At 39.7% G+C, this 20,172-nt stretch overlaps 2 protein-coding genes across 7 annotated transcripts in view; one reads left to right on the top strand and one right to left on the bottom strand.

Annotated features, from left to right (window-relative positions):
• The window catches only part of stk33 (serine/threonine kinase 33), a 226,891-nt gene that overhangs the window by 43,630 nt on the left and 163,089 nt on the right, over positions 1-20,172 (top strand). The window lies entirely within an intron of this gene.
• rpl27a (ribosomal protein L27a) overlaps positions 1-20,172 on the bottom strand; it is a 462,905-nt gene that overhangs the window by 426,055 nt on the left and 16,678 nt on the right. The window contains exon 1 of one of the 2 annotated variants that reach the window (XM_072272565.1): positions 5,805-5,810. The exons of the other annotated variant lie outside the window; for it this stretch is intronic. Within the exon in view, the coding sequence (XP_072128666.1) occupies positions 5,805-5,806 (2 nt within the window). The 5' untranslated portion in view covers positions 5,807-5,810. Of the gene's footprint in view, positions 1-5,804; positions 5,811-20,172 lie in introns of those variants that run through there. 2 annotated transcript variants of the gene reach the window in all.

The following is a 20,172-nucleotide window of genomic DNA, read 5'->3' as shown; positions in this document are numbered from 1 at the left end:
AAGGAAAACAGGTAGATGCACAGGTGAGGAGAAGAGAAGGGGTGAGAATGTAACCACAATGACAAATAAAAAGTGAAGAATGGAAGGGGGGACAAGTAACTGGAAGCTGGAGAAATAAATGTTCATGCCATCCAGGCTGAATATGAAGTTGCTCCTCTAACTCTAGTTTTGCTTCATCATGGTAGTATAGGAAGCCAAGGACAGATATGAGAAGTGGAATTGAAATGGATGGTCATGAAGAGATTCTGTCTTTAGTGGTGGACAGAGTGAAGCAGTTCTTGAATCTGTGTCAGGTTACACCAATGTAGAGGAGCCCACATCGGGTTCCATAGATGACCCCAGCAGACTTGCAGGTCGAAGTGTTGCCTCACCTGGAAGGACTGTTGGGGCCCCAAATGGTGGTGTAGGGACAGGTGTATCATTATTCATGCTTGCAGTTTAAGTGCCAAGAGAAAGATCGGTGTGAAGGGATGAGAGGACAAAAGAGTCATGAACAGAGTGATTCCAACAGAAAGGGGATGGAGAGAAGGATGTACTTAGTGGAAGGTCCTGTTATAGATAGTGGAAGTTACAAAGAATGATGTGCTGGATATGGAGGTCCATGGGGTGGTGGTAGGTAAGGACGAAGAATGTGCCCCCTTCCTTTCCAGTCGTATCAAGGGTCTTGTCCTGAAATATTGATTGTTTATTCCCCTCTACAGTTTCCTGAATTACTGAGTTCTTGGTCCTCAGTATAAGTGCTCCAGTATTTTGTGTGTGTTGCTCAAGATTTCCAATATCTACAGAACTTTCTTGTGTTTAGTCCATTCTTCCATTCCCACCTGCCCCTCCTCTTCTGACGTTTACCACTGCAGCTTCGGTCAATGCAACACTTGTACATTCATCTCTTCCTTTACCACTCTCCAGTGCCCCAACATTCTTTTCTAGGTGTGGTAGTAATTCAGTTGCCCTTTTCCCAATCTAATGTAATGTACAATCTAATGCATTTAGTATTTAAGATGTTTCCCTCGCACTGGAAAAATCAATTGCAGATTCGATGATTGCTTTGTGGATCACCTACGCATGGTCCACAAGGGCAACCCTGAGCTTTCCCATTACCTGCCTCTTTAGTTCTCTATTCCCCTCCCACTCTGATTTAGCAGTCTATGGTTGACTCCTGACTGTTACAATGAGGCCCATTGCAAGCTTTAGGAAAATCACCTCATTTTTTTGTCTGGTTCCTTTGCAGCCTCTGAACTTAATATTATAATTCTACAACTTAAAGTAATTTGATTTTTGTCTGAGTAGTTGACCATTTGTGATATTGTAACTTTGTTCTTTCTTTCACCCATGTTTTTGATTTTTGTTCCTACAGCACCTGATCAGGCATGTCTTCACACCTCCTACATTTGTTTGTTAATGTTCTGATTCTCACACTGCCACAATTCACTTACTGACGAGATAACCTTGTTTACAGCTTATTCCCATGGTCATCGTAGTTTTATCCACTCCCCACCTTCCCTGTAGTTTCTTTTGTCTCCTTCCCAGTGCTGTTGGAAGGTTGTTAACTAAAAGGTTAAACCTATTTCTTTTCCTGTGTAGATGTGACCTGACCTGCTGTGTGTTCCTAGCATTTTCTGTCTTTATAGCACCAGGCTCATAGGCAGCTTCTATCCCACTGTTATGCTATTGAAGATTTCCCTCGTATGATAAGATGGACTCTTGACCTCACAGTCTACCTCATTATGACCCTGCATCTTCCTATGTACCTGTACTGTACTTTGTAACTTAACACTTAATTCTGCATTGTTATTGTTTTACCTTGTGCTACCGCAATGCATCATTGTAATGAATTGACCTGTATGGACAAGTTTTTCCACTGTCCCTCAATTCATGTGAAAATAATAAACCAATTTATGTTTTCACAAAAAGAGGTGCCTGACTCTTACACACAAGAGATACTGCAGATGCTGGAAATCTTGAGCAACACACACAAAATGTTGGAGGAACTCAGCAATTCAGGTAGCATCTATGAAGGAGAAATAAACAGTCAACATTTTGATCTCGGCTCTTTGTATTTCTCCCAGTAGCATTTCATTTGTGGATGCTTTTTCTTTCTTGTCTCTTACTATTTAAGTCAGCCCTGGCTATTTTATGTTTGGGAAGTAGACCTGTGTTAAGTTTCCATTTGTGTACCTTCCACTGATTTGCTGTCACTTTATCCATTAATGAGTTGTTCAGTGTGCAGTCATCCCATCTAGTTGAAGTTGTAATTCTGTAATGTTCATTTATCTCAGATCTGCATTTTACCTTTTATCCTGTTTACAAAGCTATAGGTGATCAATGAGTGTTTATAAAGTAATATCTGCTTTCATATGAAACAGCTATATTGATGCATGAAATTGTTTTGGTTTACACGGTTTATTTCAGTGATAAAACTTGGGGATAAGCTAGTGATTAGGTTCCTACAGGCATAAGTTTCCTGGTACTATTGGGTATTGTTCAGGAAGAGATCAGCCAAACTATTTGTTTTCAATATCTGCCCAGTGAATTAAAGGTGATGTAAGGTGCCAAGACTGAAATAGATTAATACACCACAAATTGTGCTTTACACTTGGGTACTCTTGTTCCCTGTAATTTAGCTGTACGATGCTAGAGGTGCATTACTGAGTAGTTTATTTGGAGAAAGTACTTAATTGAAAAACCTCTCCATTTTGAAAAGTATGCAGCAAGAACATGTTATTCAAAATGATCGATCAGATTCAGTTAAGTAAATTAGAATTCATGTGTATTTTGCTTGAAGAATAAGAATCATTTTGACGACTTCTCCAAGTGAGTGTAGTTATTAAAATTCGAAGCGTTGGTGTAGCATGGTGCAACAAAGCGATGAGGAAACTTGTTATCTTACAGAGTAGTTGGGTAGTAAATTATTAATACTGTTCTCTTAAAGAAATCCTCTGTAAATGCCAACAATATAATTTTCTAAATTGCATTCCTGCCTTCTGAAATCTTTTCCTCCAACGCTGCTATCTTCTGCAATTCTTCTTTTGCTAATCTATTATTATGCAGATCCACATCAATGCAAAAAAAATCATGCAAGATACAGATATTACAATTTTCTCATAGTGAACATTTAGTCCAGTGCAAATTGTGTGTGTTCATGCTTACTTTACCTATGATAGTGTTCCAATGAGGAAGGTGCCCTGTAAACATGAATCTTCAAAATGACTTTCATTCATAACACTTGAGATAGTGATGGTGGATAGTAATTGCTTTGGATATTGGGTACTCAGATTTCTGTTTCCTATGACAGCCAGGAGAAACTTTGCCAGGTATATTTGTGGAACTAACAAATACAGTTAGTAAGAGGCTCGCAAAGTTATAAATGTCATTCTGCAACTGATGCTGCTGAGTTTCACCATGAACCTCTATATCCATAGATTTCTATACACTTGCCATCAGCCATTGTGCAGAGCCCACTTCCCAAATGTGGAAGCTGCCTTAACAGACGCACACTATTTGTATCTTTCATGACAAAAGGTGTTGCAAAACCATTGGATATGTGGTTCATTACATTTATCATACAGGCATCTTGTACACTGATTTTTATGAAAAATATTTGTCTTGAAAATGTCAACGCTAAACAAAAAATTGTAAATCTACTACATGTTGTCAAAAATACCCAGGAATGTGACAAGATTGTGTAATGCCCTGGTTACAATTTTTACTGCTAATGCCGTAGGGTATATCATTTAATAGCTTTATGTAGAATCAGTGTGTGCAGCTATTAGTGTTTGGGTTTCAGGTAAAGATAAGGGGCTGTGATGTTCAACTTAGGAATGTTGAGTCTGCCAATCGTTGGGAGCAGGTTCTAGAGAAAGCTTGGCAGAGAGGGTTTTGTGATGGACACTGGTGGGGGTTGTGGTCTTTTGGCAGGAGATGGAGAAAGAAGAAGATCAGTAGAGACAGCTATAGGATTCGATTCAACTAGAATCTACAGGGGTCGGTGTTGGACTGTTGCTTTTTACTGTGTATGTCAATGATATGGACTATGGGATGAATGGATTTGTGACAAAATTTGCCAATTATAGGTGGAGGAGCGAGTAGTGTTGAGGAAACAGAGAGCTTGCAGAGAGACTTAGATAGTTTAGTGGAGTGGGCAAAGAAGTGGCAAATGAAATACAATGTTGGAAAGTATATGGTCATGCACTTTGGTGGAAGAAGTAAGCGGGCAGACTATTATTTAGATGGGGAGAGAATTCAAAATGCAGAGATGCAAAGGGACTTGGGAGTCTTTGTGCAGGATACCCTAAAGGTTAACCTCCAGATTGAGTCAGTGGTGAAGAAGACAAATGCAATTTTGGCATTCATTTCTAGAGGTATAGAATATAAGAGCAGGGATGTGATGTTGAGGCTGTATAAGTGAGACCACACTTGGAGTATTGTGTGCAGTTTTGGGCTCCTTATTTTAGAAAGGATATACTGACATTGGAGAGGGTTCATAGAAGATTCACGAGAATGATTCCAGGAATGAAAGGGTAAACGTATGAGGAACGTTTGCATCTCTTGGGCTGTATTCCCTCGAGTGTAGGAGAATGAGGAGGATAACATAGAAATATTCTGAATGTTAAAAGGCCTGAACAGATTAGATATGGCAAAGTTATTTCCCATGGTTGAGGAGTCTAGGACAAGAGGGCATGATTTCAGGATTGTAGGACGTCCATTTAGAATAGAGATGTGGAGAAATTACTTTAGTCAGAGGGTGGTAAATCTGTGGAGTTTGTTGCCATGAGTAGCCGTAGAGGCCAAGTCACTGGGTGCATTTAAGGCAGAGACAGATAGGTTCTTGATTAGCCAGGGCATCAAAGGGTATGGGGAGAAGGCAGGGGAGTGGGGATGACTGGAAGAATTGGATCAGCCCATAATTGAATGGCGGAGCAGACTCAATGGGCCGAATGGCCTACCTCTGCTCCTATATCTTATGGTGTTATGGAATGCGCGATTGGATGGAGTCCAAGATGGGACATTCTACTGCTGATTGGTGATGAGGAGTTGGTGCCGTGACCAAGGGACACATCTAGCTTTTGGAAGATATGAGCTCCAACCCTGTGTGCACTTAGACTGGTTTAAATTATAATGGGCTCTTTTTTTTTCTTTTTCTTTTAATAATTGTTTGATTAAGCTGACATTAGTAAATGGTGTATCATCTGTTATTTCTTGCTGACAGATAATTGCATGTGGGCAGTACTTACACAGTAATCGCTCAGGTCAGTGTTCGGGTGGTCAAAACATTCCAATGTTCTGGTTTGGTAGGACCCAAGTCATACCGACCATAGACATACAGAGTTCAAGAAAGGTAGCTTTCTCACGCTGAGTCCAGTGGCTGTTAGCAGAGTGCTATCGAGCCAGGTTTCTATAGAAGCCTGGTAAGGGGGCGGTGGTTTCAGTTATGTCATCTACAAACTATGGCAAACTGATAGCTTGATGATGGCTTCAGGAATAGAAACAATAACATTATTTTGTTTGTCTTTTGAACTGCTTAGCATTTTTAGGGGAAACAATGCTGTCTCATGGTGCTGGCTGTTACTCCAGAAGAAAAGTGATGGAAGTCCTTGCTGCGAAAAAAGACTTGTCATCTACTTCACACGCCAGTGGATTGTGAATGAAGTAGTTTGGCATCTATCTTCCGAGGTGGCGTGACAAAAAAGCATTCAGGGTTTGGGTCACTTTCGCAGCTACCTGTATAATTGGCCCTATTGTTGACTTTATCCTAAAGATGTGGTTTTCAGATAAATTGTAGGTGATAAAGGTAAATCTCGATAATGATCTTGGCTTGAAATTGTGTAGCTCCTTTACAGTCTAACAGTAGAGCCACAAAATAGATACTGAGAAAGTGATAGAAGTCATTGGCTTAGACTTATTCAGAGATATGACAACCTGCATTGTGCAGATAGCCTTCAGTTAATCCATTGTCAGAACAGGTAAGTAAAACTAGAGATTGACCTTCATCATTGTTAAATAGGCGAGCTGTCTGGAGTAGTTTTGCCCGGTCCAGAGATATAAAAATTGTGTGTCTATAAAGGAAACATTCACTTTGAGGACGCAAACAACAGGAATACTGCAGATACTGGAAATTCAAGCAACACGCATCAAAGTTGCTGGTGAATGCAGCAGGCCAGGCAGCATCTCTAGGAAGAGATACAGTGAACGTTTCAGGCCGAGACCTTTCGTCAGGACTAACTGAAGGAAGGATTAGTAAGAGATTTGAAAGTGGGAGGGGGAGGGGGAGATCCAAAATGATAGGAGAAGACAGGAGGGGGAGGGATGGAGCCAAGAGCTGTATCTCTTCCTAGAGATGCTGCCTGGCCTGCTGCGTTCACCAGCAACTTTGATGCGTGTTGCTTGAATTTCCAGTATCTGCAGGTGATTGACAAAAGGGATATGAGAGGATCATGGGACAGGAGGTCAGGGGAGAAAGACAAGGGGGGGGAACCAGAGGATGGGCAAGGGGTATAGTCAGAGGAACAGAGGGAGAAAAAGGAGAGTGAGAGAAAGAATGTGTGTATAAAAATAAATAACGGATGGGGTACGAGGGGGAGGTGGGGCATTAGCGGAAGTTAGAGAAGTCAATGTTCGTGCCATCAGGTTGGAGGCTACCCAGACGGAATATAAGGTGTTGTTCCTCCAACCTGAGTGTGACTTCATCTTTACAATAGAGGAGGCCGTGGATAGACATGTCAGAATGGGAATGGGATGTGGAATTAAAATGTGTGGCCACTGGGAGATCCTGCTTTCTGTGGCGGATCTGTCCAGCTCTTGGCTCCATCCCTCCCCCTCCTGTCTTCTCCTATCATTTTGGATCTCCCCCTCCCCCTCCCACTTTCAAATCTCTTACTAACCCTTCCTTCAGTTAGTCCTGACGAAGGGTCTCGGCCTGAAACGTCGACTGCACCTCTTCCTAGAGATGCTGCCTGGCCTGCTGCATTCACCAGCAACTTTGATGTGTGTTGCATTCACTTTTGGGAAGTGGGGACTGCACAATGGCTGATGGCAAATGGATAGAAATGCATGAACATTGTAGTTGTAAGTAGACTTTTTCTTCTGATAGAGCATCAGAAATCTTGAACTGATTGGCAAAAACAATATCCTTTTCATAGTCACAACACATCAACACAAGAATTTATCCAGCAACATCTCATTTTGATTAGCTTTTAAACCTAGTGCTTTCCCATTATAAAAGAGGTTAATATAAATATTCTGTGACGTGATACGGGCTTCTAATATGTATTTTCCCATTAGAAGGAAAAAGTGAATTTTTGGGGCAGCTGAAATAAAAGCAAATTGTACATTTTTTGGTAAAATTGTTATGTATTCGTATATATCTTGATTCTTACAGGTTGCTGCCAAGCTTCCCCTGTGTGTTACGTACTGAACGTAAAGTAAGAGTGCATTCTCGGTAGACGACTTACTATCAAAATAAACAACTGCATGTTTGTTTGTATCTCTTCGTCTTTCGGGTGTTATTCATAGCCACTCTGCTTCCCAGTACCACAAGCATTACAATTGACAACCAGGTAACACGTCCTCATGATATTTATTGTTTTGTTCCCCATTTGCTGATGACTGTGCCCTCATGGCCCACCAGGAGAACCACCTGCAGACGATTGTCGACAAGTTCTCTGCAGCTTCAAAGCTGTTCGGCCTGACAATCAGCCTCGGTAAGACAGAAGTTCTCCTACAACCTGTACCAAACAGTCACCCTCTTCAGCCATGCATCACCATCGACGACACTGTCCTGAAGAATGTGGAGAGCTTCAAGTATCTAGGAAGCACCATCTCCAGTGATGGATCCCTTGACAAAGAGATCATAGCAAGGATCCAGAAAGCCAGTCAGGCACTCGGGAAACTCCGTGTCAAAGTTCTGGAGCACAAGGACATTCAGCTTTCAACCAAGCTCAAGGTGTACAAGGCTGTGGTCTTCGCCTCTCTCCTGTACGGCTGCGAAACCTGGACCCTGTACCACAGGCACATCAAGCAGCTGGAGCAGTTTCACAAGCGCTCTCTGTAGTCAATCATGAGGATTCGACGGCAGGACCAAATCACCAAGCAGGAAGTCCTTGACAGAGCCAACATCACAAGCATTGAGGCAAGGATCTTCCAGGCCCAGCTACGCTAGACTGGCCATGTAATCCGCATGGGTGAAACAAGAATCCCCAGGCAGCTGCTCTACGGTGAGCTTGAGCATGGTAGTCGCAATCAGGGCCGCCCCAAAAAAAGATTCAAAGACAATCTGAAATCGTACATCAAATGGGCAGACCTCCAGCCTCGACAACTTGAGGAGTCCGCAGCCGACAGGGCTGCGTGGCATGCCCTGACCAGAAAAGCTGCATCTGTCTTTGAGGATGACCGAAATCAGCACCTTGCAGTGGCACGAAACTGACGCCACAAAGCTGTGTGTGCACCTGTTCTAACAACCGCCATTCCATGTCCAACCTGCAACTGCATGTGTGCTTCGACCTTCGGCCTCCGAAGCCACATGTGTATCCACAGATGACTGCACAATGTTTAGTCTTCCTTGGACCCCGAGAGACAACCACCACTCCCTTTGGCAAGAAAAATCCCTGTGCTACACAGGCGGTGTACCACTATGTGATGTGGGTGAACAAAAAGTAAATGGCTGCAGGAAGGGTGGTGGGTGAAGAATCTGAGGGGAGAGAACGAGAATGGGATGGTTAAATAGAACAAATAAGAGAGGGCAAGAGAGACGGATAAGACTAGTTAACTTTTCTGGAATGTAATTGTGTTTGAAAATGGCAAAATATTTGGAAGTATGGGGCTGTTTGAGGAAACAATAGAACAATGGAGTTCCTGTACTGAAAAATTTGAATATTTTGCACTGGCAAATCAAACTTCTGATGATATTCGTATTCCAATTTTTCTGACTGTGGTAAGTGCAAAAATGTCTGATTAATTATGCAGTCTAACATGCTAATCCTTGCAATAAACCTTACAAGGACATGGCTAAAGTCTTAAAGGACCACCATTTTTCTCAACTTTTATTGATGAAAAGACAACTTCGCACCCGTCTTGACCTACTTAGACAACCAAACGCAAAAAAGATTGTGCTAACTGAACAGAAAACCGAAGCAGAGCAACATGTCAAGCAAAATACAGAAGTTTCACACCAAGGGAGAGAGTACTTGCCTGGAAATACATCTCTGGAGCAAAGTGCATTCCTGTGACGGTGGAGGCACAAACACGTCCTGTGTTGTAGGCAGTGGAAACTAGGAATCATGTCTGGGGAAGGCATGTTGATCAGCTGTTGCACACTTCAAAGAAAATGTTTGCAGAACATCTGTTATGATCAAATGTCAAAGCCAATGCTCCCCCATCACCTGTCCAGACCTGCTGAAGGGTTTCGGCCTGAGATGTTGACTGTACTTTTTTCCCATTGATGCTGCTTGTGTGTGTTGCTTGGATTTTCAGCATCTGCAGATTTTCTCTTGTTTGCTTCTCCATCACCTGTGCTTTCTGAGGTGCCTCCTACTAACAATGCAGTACACAAACCAAGATCTGTGCATACACCACTTTGGTGTCATCCCCAGGTCATTGGTACCCTCACAGGAGCAGGTAACCTCCAGACAGATTGAATCTCTAGTTTAGTGACTGACCCTCAGCACATGAGGTAGAATAATTCCCAGGGTAATGTCTGGAAATAGAGGCAGTCTACTGAATTTGATGAATACTGCATTGAATGGTTATAGTTCAGCAGCTCGTCTGTGTATGGGAAGGGGAAGAAACTTTTAAAATAAGAGGCAGGGATATGTTAATATATTTATGTATACTTCGAACCATATGGGTTGTTGTCAAGCTTCCCTGTGTGTTATGCATTGAATGTATTGTGAAAGGGCATCCTGGGTAGATGACTTAACAAGCAAAATAAACAACTGTAAGTTTGTTCCTCACCTCTCCATTTCTTGTGTGTTATGCATGACCGCTGGGCTTTGCAGTGCCACAAAAGTAACAAAAATGAACAAAGATATGCAGGAGAAAATGAAATTGAATAGTTGCAAAAGTGACCTTTCCTATTTGCAAGTCTCTGAAAATTTATCTCTCCTAAACACCCTTTTCTCACCTAGTTTGTTAAACGGAAACACTTTGAAGATTTGCCAGTGTGACACAGATCTCATCTAATCATTAAAAATATTCACTGCTGATATGTGAAAATATAAAATGCTTATCAGGTCTGTTGAACGGTTACTAATGTTTCAGTACATGTGCAAGTGTCTGAGACTAGAATGGTAAGAGTTTTATTGTGCTAAGTGCACTTATTGTGATAAGTACTTTACTGGTAATTAATAACAGGAGGAGAATTAGCATTGTCTGTGCCAAAAAGAAAAGTAGACACCAGTACATCTATGTGAACAGGAAGCTTGGTAGTATTTAGCTTTTTAATAACAGAACTATGATGCATTCCTCATGTTCTAATATGCTTTACCTTTGTAAAACTGCCATCTTTTGCAGGTTTCACTTAGCATGAATCATTGTAGGTACGTTTCAAGGGAGTAGAGTGGGAAATGGACTTATTTGTTTGGAGCGCTGTTTGAACCTGCACCCCGCTGTTTACTACGAGCACACTATTATGGCACGTCTGCTGCATCTTCTGCTCCTAGACTGTCCCAATAGCCTTTGAAAGCTTGATGTTGTTAGCAGACTTTAAACTGCTTTTAAGTGTGTTCAAAGATCGGAAATATTTGCGCATAACTTTTCAGTTAACATGAGTAACCCCACTCAAATGGCAGGTCATGCTACTTACTCCAAACGTCCATCTGCACTGACATCTGATCTGTACCTGATTTCTCATCTTCCACATTGCAGTGTTTCTGGGAACTTTGTCTAATAATCAGTATTCTCATTGATGTAATGCAAGATGTCATTGTCAGTTTGCATAAAAGGTTGTTACAAACTGCAAAGCAGTATCAATTTAATTATTTTTCTAGATGTTGTTTGAGGGCTAATTACTTACCAAGGTACAAGAACTCCATGACTTACAAATTTTCCCATGCATTTTAAGCTAGTAATAATAATAACATAGTTCATGGTTTTCATTAATGATAGTATACAGTATATATTCCATTTGTTTAATTATGGTAGTGTTAGAGTTTTCATTAAATGGAAAGAAATATAGCAGAGTGATCCAATATGTTAGTATAGAAAAGGCAAATTTCTTATTTAAGGTGAATAAGCTAATGGGCAGTTCTCAGGAATGAAACCCTTATATAACCTGAGGACTGCCTGTATTGGAAAGAATCTGCCTTCTCTTTTGAATAGTGCTATGTATCTAATTGACAAGGCAAATGGAAAACATATAAAACTACAAATGCTGAAATCTGAAAGAACAACTGAAACTCTGCCAGTCGAGCAACATCTGTGGTAGGATGTTTTGGGTCAGCAATCCTTCCTCAGAACTTAAGAAAAAGAGTTTTAAGATTTATAGTTTTCAAATCATAGCTGGGGGCATGGGGGAGGAATGAGCTGAAAGACTAAAGACCATATAGAGATGGAATAGAGCATATCAGGTAGCAAGGCATTTAAAATGAAATATAGTGAGGAAGGGATGTAGGCATAGTAATGGGAAATGGTGAGAAAGCAGTTTACATGAAGATGAAACATTTAGTGTTTCTTCTAGAAGGCTGCAAAGAATAAGAGGAGATGCTGTTCTCCTAGATGTTGGGCCTCATTATGTCAGTGAAGATCTGTTTGACACAAATAATGAAATTAGCATAGTGTGATCCACTGAAGCTGGAGGTTGGTTTGGAAAATGAGGATAAAGCAACTTTAGTATATTTCTGATAGGAATGGAAAGTTTTGAGGAAATCAGGAATGAAATGGAATGAATGTGATTGAGGCGATAAATTGGTTGAAGGTTGAACTGGTTGGTCTCCTAACCAGGAGATTAGATGGCTGAAGAACATTGAAGACATCACAGACACTGACTAGGAGAATGGAGCAGAATCCTTGCAGGAAGCAGAATGAGAAGTAAAACACTTAACTGTGGAAGTCATTGATTTATAATAGATCTGAAACATGAATAAGGAATAGACTGAAAATGGAGGCGAGGGAGTGAACTACTGTAGGATTAAAGAATGGTGCACATTTGCCACATGGAACAAAGAATAGCCATGGTTTCCCAAACCAACATGTTTTATTTTGAGGAAGTAAACTGAGTCTAAGAAATATGTAGCTAAATATCATAACATGTTTGGCTAGAAGAAACTTGATGATAGTGGATAGGATGTCATTGGGCTCTACTGAAGAGTTAAGGAGGTTGGAGGTATTTGAGGGGTTAGATCTCTATGATAAAGAGGAAAGTGAGCCAGGAAAATATTAAAGTTGTAATGGATGTTGGAATAAAAACTGGAAAGGGAAATTATGTGAAAGTGCTGAAACAATACTATAGCAAGGCAATTTTGTTTGTTGATTTTATGCAAGAAAAGTAAGTTGTTTAGTACTTTTTCCATCTCTGTATTTTCTCAAGTTCTCTATCTGAAGATCATCAATATGAAACTCTATCCCTCTTGCTCTACAGATGCCAGCTGATCCTATTGAATATTTCAGACATTTTTTTGTTGTTACTTTAGATTTCCAGCATAATTCTTCGCAGTTTAGTATATTTGAATTCAGTTGGGTTCCTTTCTATGAAATCGTTGATCTTCTGTTTACATAATGTTCATTAGTACTTATTTATTTTCTTCCACGTAGGTGCAGCCACATGGTGACATGTAAATTGCAGTAATATGGATGGGGCTTTAAATACTGAACACACTTACAGACTATAATAGAACAACAGACTTCAGTAAGATGCCACATTTTCTGAAACACTTTTTAAAAGAGTATTGAGACTTATAAATGTAAAGAATAAATTGCTGATCTCTGAAGTGTGCATTATTTTTGATCTTCCAGGAATTTTTTTTTACAATCACTCTTACAATCTGTTTAGAATCCATTTTACTCTAACCTACTGTGTGTGATTTTGATAGTCCTTAATATAAGTAGACTGTTGTTAATTTCCACTTTCTCTGGTAAACAGTTTACTAAGGATGTAAATAAGAACAGGAGCAGACCATGGAGAGCAGCTAGCTACTTCTGTAATTGCCTTTTGCTTCTGTTGAATTCTATCTGCTTCATTGAAGCATGCCTGTATATGTTGAAAGTGGCAATCAGCTTGTGAATGGTATCTTATTGCTCAAAAAGGACATTAAAATTTTCTTTATGGCATCAGGAGGAGCTCAGCAGGCCAGGCAGCATCTATGGAAAAGAGTACAGTCGACGTTTTGGGCTGAGATCCTTCATTTGTGTTTGCTACTTGGATTTCCAGCATTGTGCAGATTTTCTCTACTTTGTGGCATATTGCCTTTCTTTCAGAACTTCAAACTGCATCTGTACAGATGTCTAGATGTATTGTGGTCAGACTTTCTAGAAGCAACAATACTGTGTGGCCATCATCTATGCTTTTACAACATTTGTTAGCTGTCACGTGATCGGCAACAATAAATTATCAATTGAGGCAGCTTTCATAAAAACAAACAAACATTTATTAAACTCTGCTCAACAATAGCAAAAAATATTCAAATGACTAACTTAACCGGAAGTTAACTGCTATATGGCAATTCTGGAACAGTTCTTAAAAGGATAAATTCGAAAACGGTTCTTAAAGTGGTAAATTCGAACACAGTCTTAAAATGGTAAATTTGAAAGTCCAAGTGATTTACACAATCAATAAGGAGAGTCTTTTCTGGAAACTGATTTCTTCGAAGACGTAACATTACTGCTGATTCTCCAAAGGATTCATGATGAAGGAAATAATATGGCTTAAAGGAACTGACCTTTTCCTGGCGAGGGGACACTGCGTAACTTCCCTGCTCTTGCAGGAGTTATCTCAGATACAGGTCACCATTTCTGAAACAAATCCTCAATAAGGTCGATCCTTTAAAAAAACTGCCAAATGACTCCAACTTTATTCAATCCTTCAGGTTCCCGTCCTTTAATGAGGTCTTCACTCTCCAATACTACTGTAAAGGTGAATCAAAAATACACCAACAAAGTTGGCAGCGATTGGTGATACTGCCAGCACAACGATTTTACCTTACAATAGAAGGTAAAACTCCGTTTTAAAACGAAACTGCGTCATGAGACGAATACGCAGCATAACGGAGTAACTAACAAAGCAAACAACAACTCAACTGAAAGCTAACTGCGTCACACCAGGAGTCTCCTTTATACCTGTTGAGAACAGGTCATCATGTGACCTCACACTGGTGGGAAAATTACATCATGTGACCTCCACAAGACCATTACATCATGCTCATAAGACAGTCACAAGATACCCGCGGAGTATGTAACACCTCCCTCCAAAAAAGAAAATTTTGGTCTTTTAGGAATAATATTTTAACAACTATTTACACAAAAAAACCAAATGTATAAAATTTACAACATACATGATATACACAGTATTATCATACAACATCTTGCAAACTAATGTACAGTAGGAGTGTTACAAATGTTAAAATACCACTCCATCAAAAAAAATTACATTGTACATTGTTACATACCTCAAGGAGATCTTGTGACTTTCTTGTGAGAATGATGTAATGGTCTTTTGAAGATCACCTGATGTAATTTTCCCGCCGATGTGAGGTCACGTGATGACATGTTCACCACGGGTATAAAAGGGAAGACCTCTGGTGATGCAGTTTTTCCAGCTAGGACGTTCATCAGTGTCTCCGTTCCGTTGCGTATTTGTTTAATGAAGCAGTTTCATTTTTACAATGGAGTGTTTTGTTCGATTGCAAGGTACAATAGTGCTGGACTGGTAATTTCTGCCAGATTTGTTTATGTACCTTTTCAGTAGTCTTGGAGAGTGAAGACTTTATAGAAGTACAGGACCTGAAGGACTAAGAGAAGTTGGTATCGTTCGGCAGTTTAACAAAGGATCGACCTTATTGAGTCTTTGTTGACGAAGTAGCGACCTGCATCGAAGATAACTCCTGCCAAAAGTGAAAGGTAGTTCGTGCAGGATTTGCTCTCTAGAAATTAAGATCAGTTGTTTTAAGCCGTTTATTTCCTTCATCGTGAATCCTTTGGACAGAACCAACAGGAAAGTCGTGTCTATGAAGAAATCCTTCTCCAGAGAAGTCTCTCCCAATGGAATATACAAATATGTTGGACTTTTGAATTTACCATTTTAAGAACTGTATTTGACTTTACTGCTTTAAGAACTGTTTTTGCATTTATCGCTTTAAGAACCAGTACAGAGTGATGACTTGTTGAGCGGCCGCATAGCGGTTAACTTCCGGTTAAGGTTTTCATTTGTTTTTATATTGCCTATCCGTGTTTAATAAATGTTTGGTTGTTTTTATATAACCTGACTGGATTGATATTCATTGTTGCCGGTTACATAACAACATTTAACATCTAGATAGACAGTCATTATCTTTACCTTTTAATATGAGTTATCAAAATATTATACTCCTGTAGCATCAAACTTTGTTGCTGAATTGGAGTTTGAATTATTTCCTGAACCATTTTCTTTAACCAAGCCCGTACCTACAACATAACCAAGGTAAGTCACAATGGCATGACCAAATTCACTTTTATCTAAGTTAATAGTTAAGTTAGCTTTTGAAAGCCTTTGAAATCGTTTCTCCACCGTAGTAATATGTGCTTTCCAAGTATCGCTTCCTGTAACTAAATCATCAATATAAGCATCTGTATCTTTTAACCCCTGAATTACAGAATTAATCATCTGCTGGAAAGTACCTGGTGTATTCTTCACCCTAAATGGAAGAACATTATATCCATATAACCCTGATGGGGTTACAAATGTGGAAATCTCTCTACCTCTATCCGTCAATGGAACACACCAATAACCTTTAAACAAATCAATCTTTGTAAGGAACTTTGCTTGTCCAACTTTGCCCACACAATCATCTACCCTAGGGATCAGATACGCATCTGAGGTAATCTGTTTTGCTTCCAGTTTATAAACTATCTGCTGGAATAATCCAGACATAAAATTACTACCTTGATCAGATTGTATTTCCTTAGGCAACCCAAAATTAGTAAAGAATTTTATGAGAGCCTTTGTCACAGTTTTAGCTGTTATATTCCTGAGTGGTATTGCCTCTGGAAACCGAGACGCTGTGCACATAATGGTCAACAAATATTGATGTCCAGTGTTAGTTTTTGGCAATGGGCCTACACAATCTATAATAATTCTGGAAAACGGCTCACCAAATGCTGGAATAGGTTGCAGTGGGGCCACTGGAGTAACTTGATTAGGTTTACCCACAATCTGACAAGTATGACATGTCCTGCAAAATGTTGCTACATCTTTTCTTAAACTAGGCCAGTAAAAATGTTTAAAAACCTTGTTCATAGTTTTCTTTACACCTTGATGGCCACCCAACTATGAGCCATAGTTAAAATCTTATTTCGATAAAATTTTAGGAACTACTACCTGGTGATTAACTTCCCATTCCCCACTTGCAAGAATTGTAGATGATCTCCACTTCCTCATTAATACTCCCTTTTCAAAATAATATCGTATTGGCGCCGCCTTAATTTCACTATCTGGAAGAGCTTGTTCCTCTAATTTGATAATCTCAGGGTCTCTACTCTGCTCTGCTATCATCTCCTTCCGAGATAAAGACAAATCTTTATGGTCAGACTTACTACAATAATCTTGCTCAAATAATGTAGGTAAGGAAGTTTCTGACACTTCCTCAAAATTTGAATCCCGAGTTGAACAATCATGGGTAACAGACCCATTCTGCATATCAGTCTTTTTAGCCGTAGCGCGGGTTACAACACAGGAAGAATCTAGGTTAGAGTTCATCTTTGGTGCCTCAGAAATAGGCTTTATTGTCAAATGCACTTCAGGAAAAACTTGTCCACCTGCTAAGTCATTCCCTAACAACAGAGAAACATCATTCATGGGTAAACTGGGTTGTAGTCCTACTTTAACAGGTACTGTAACTAACCCTGACCTTAAATTTACTCTATGCAAATGTACTGGCATAAGGGCACTCCCAATTCCTCGTATATAGTTTACCTCACCAATGTCAGACTCATCACTAAACTTTAGAACACTGTCTCGTATAAGTGATTGAGAAGATCCAGTATCCCTAAGTATTTTTATTGGCACAGGAGTGGATCCTCCTTGCAAGGATACAAATCCTTTGGTTATAAAATGTTCATATCCCCTCTTAACTTGGTCAGACTCTGACAAAGCTTCATTGGTATTTATCGAACCCTGTGGATTTACAGGTATTTCAATATGCTGCACACAAGCATCTGGGACTGCCTCCTTCTTTTTCAATCGAAAACAGTTAGCTATTACAAGTCTAGGTTTCTTACAATAATTAGAAATAAGACCAAAATGTCTTTCTTTCACGTCTCCCTTCATCCTTACATTTCTCACTAACTTTAGATTTAATTTCTGACTTACCTTGACTCTCTGTGCTATTTTTCCTTTTAAAAGTTCTACCTGGAGAAAATTTATTCTTATGAATTAAAGCATACTCATCAGCTAATTTAGAAGACTCCTGCAATGTAGCAGTGTCCCTCTCATTTAAGTATGTCCTTACTTCAACAGGAATGCTCCTTTTAAATTCCTCCAATAAAACCAACTCTTTACATTTTTTATACTCCCCATTCACATATTTTTAGAGGAAACCCATCTCTCAAAACACACAGATTTCTCATAGGCAAATTCCATGTAAGTTTTTTCCATGGATTTCTTCAAATTTCGAAATCTTTCTCTATAAGCTTCTGGAACCAGTTCATACGCTTTCACTATATGCTGCTTCACAATATCATAATCAAGTGCTTGATCAGCAGTTAAAGCTGTATAAACTTGTGCCTTACCTCTAATTATACTTTGTAACACCACTGGCCATTTATCCACCCTGAACTCAAAGCAACACTTTCAAAATGTTGGAAATATTTGTCCACTTCTGTTTCATTAAATAGAGGAGCCAAAATAACTTCTCGACTAGCAACAAACTGTTTACTCAAACCAGAAGACTGATTTTCCATCCTTAATTTTTCCATCTCTAGCTCAAATTTCCTCTGGTTATCAGCTTCTCTTTCTTTAAATTCCTTTATTTTATTTGCCTCTCTTTCGGCCATTTCCGCTTTAAATTGTTCAAACTTCATCTGTTCAATATGTAACTGCATTTCCAGTTTACTCATTGGAAACCTCCCTAACACCTCATCATCCATCTTTCCGGAACTTATATAATGTTCTGCTATTTTCCTCTGAATTACTTGTTTTGTTGTAACCTTCGTAATTCCTTTAAGGTCCAACCTTCTAGCAATCTTGGACACCTCACCCTTTTTCACCTTCGCTAATACCTCCAGGTCTGGCGAATCCGTAAGCTCGTCAATATTCATTGCTGCCAAATACCACCCACAGACCAATCAAACAAAAGAATCGGATATTTCCCTTTTCCAAATCAGATCAATAAATAAACAAGCACTTAAGCTCAAAATTGGAACAATTCTGGATGAGCCCCCAATTTATGTCATGTGATCGGCAACAATGAATTATCAATTGAGGCAGGTTTCATAAAAACAAACAAATATTTATTAAACTCCGCTAACAATAGCGAAAAGTATTCAAACGACTAACTTAACCAGAAGTTAACTGCTATACAGCCACGCTGGAACAGTTCTTAAAAGGGTAAATTCGAGAACGGTTCTTAAAGTGATAAATTCAAACACAGTCTTAAAATGGTAAATTCGAAAGTCCAAGTGATTTATATAGTCAATAAGGAGAGATTTCTCTGGAAACGGATTTCTTTGAAGACGTAAAGTTACTGCTGATTCTCCAAGGGATTCACAAGGAAGGAAATAATATGGCTTAAAGGAACTGACCTTTTCCTGGCGAGGGGACACTGTGCAATTTCTCTGCTCTTGCAGGAGTTATCTCAGATACAGGTCACCACTTCTGAATGAATGCTCAATAAGGTTGATCCTTTATAAAACTGCCAAATGACTCCAACTTTGTTCAATCCTTCAGGTTCCCATCCTTTAATGAGGTCTTCACTCTCCAATACTGTTGTAAAAGTGAATCAAAAATACACCAACTAAGCTGGTAGCGATTGGTGAAACTGCTGGCACAACAATTTTACCTTACAATAGAAAGTAAAACGGCGTTTTACAACGAAACTGCGTCATGAGATGAATACGCAGCATAACGGAGTAACTAACAAAGCAAACAACAACTCAACTGAAAACTAACTGCGTCACACCAGGGGTCTCCTTTATACCTGTTGAGAACAGGTCATCATGTGACCTCACTGGTGGGAAAATTACATCATGTGACCTCCACAAGACCATTACATCATGCTCATAGGACGGTCACAAGATACCCACGGGGTATGTAACATAGCTGAGCTAGTGCGTACTGTGCTGGGGATCAGCAATAGTCTTATCACAGAGAAATGTGTATGATGTCCTGAGTGGGAATCATGATCTTCTAGTTTTGCAAAATATCCTTTGAGACCTTGGAGATGAATTCTTCCATATTCTTGCATCTATTGCAGCAGGCCTAACAACTTGGTAGCTACCTGTTTGTTTTTATGCAATAGTCTTATCATCTAAGCATACCAAATCTGGTCCTCCAGAGTCCTCTGAGGCCATATGGATACATGCACCTGTCCTCTGATTCCCTCTGACACAGCAATAGATGAGTTATTCTCTGAAGAGGTGCTGTGGGGGTGTTAGGTGTAGTGATGCAGTGTACACTTTTTGTTTTTGTTCATCTTCATCATCATCATCCCACTTGTCCTCTCCTTTCATTGTTTCCTTGTGCTTTGCTCTTTCTGATCTTCTCTTCAAGCAAAGTAGAAGCAAATGACCCATTCCAATATGCTGCAAGTAAAAAAACAGAAAAGTGTTTCTCTTGTAAGCTGCAGCAAAACAATTTTATGGCGATGTGGCAGCAGCTGAAAGCATCAAATGTTGAATGAATACTGCCTGGCCTGTACATTCCGCCAGCATTTTGTGTGTGTTGCTTTGAATTTCCAGTATCTGTAGATTTTCTTGTGCTGGTGAATGAAGTGGCTGCAACGATTCAGATTGACGGTTTTGCTATACACCGTCAGGATAGATCTGTAGAGTCTCTCG

The sequence above is a fragment of the Mobula birostris genome, chromosome 11, assembly GCF_030028105.1.
Source record: "Mobula birostris isolate sMobBir1 chromosome 11, sMobBir1.hap1, whole genome shotgun sequence".
In the NCBI taxonomy this organism is placed as follows: domain Eukaryota; kingdom Metazoa; phylum Chordata; class Chondrichthyes; order Myliobatiformes; family Myliobatidae; genus Mobula; species Mobula birostris.
This window is presented reverse-complemented; position numbering and strand designations above follow the sequence as displayed.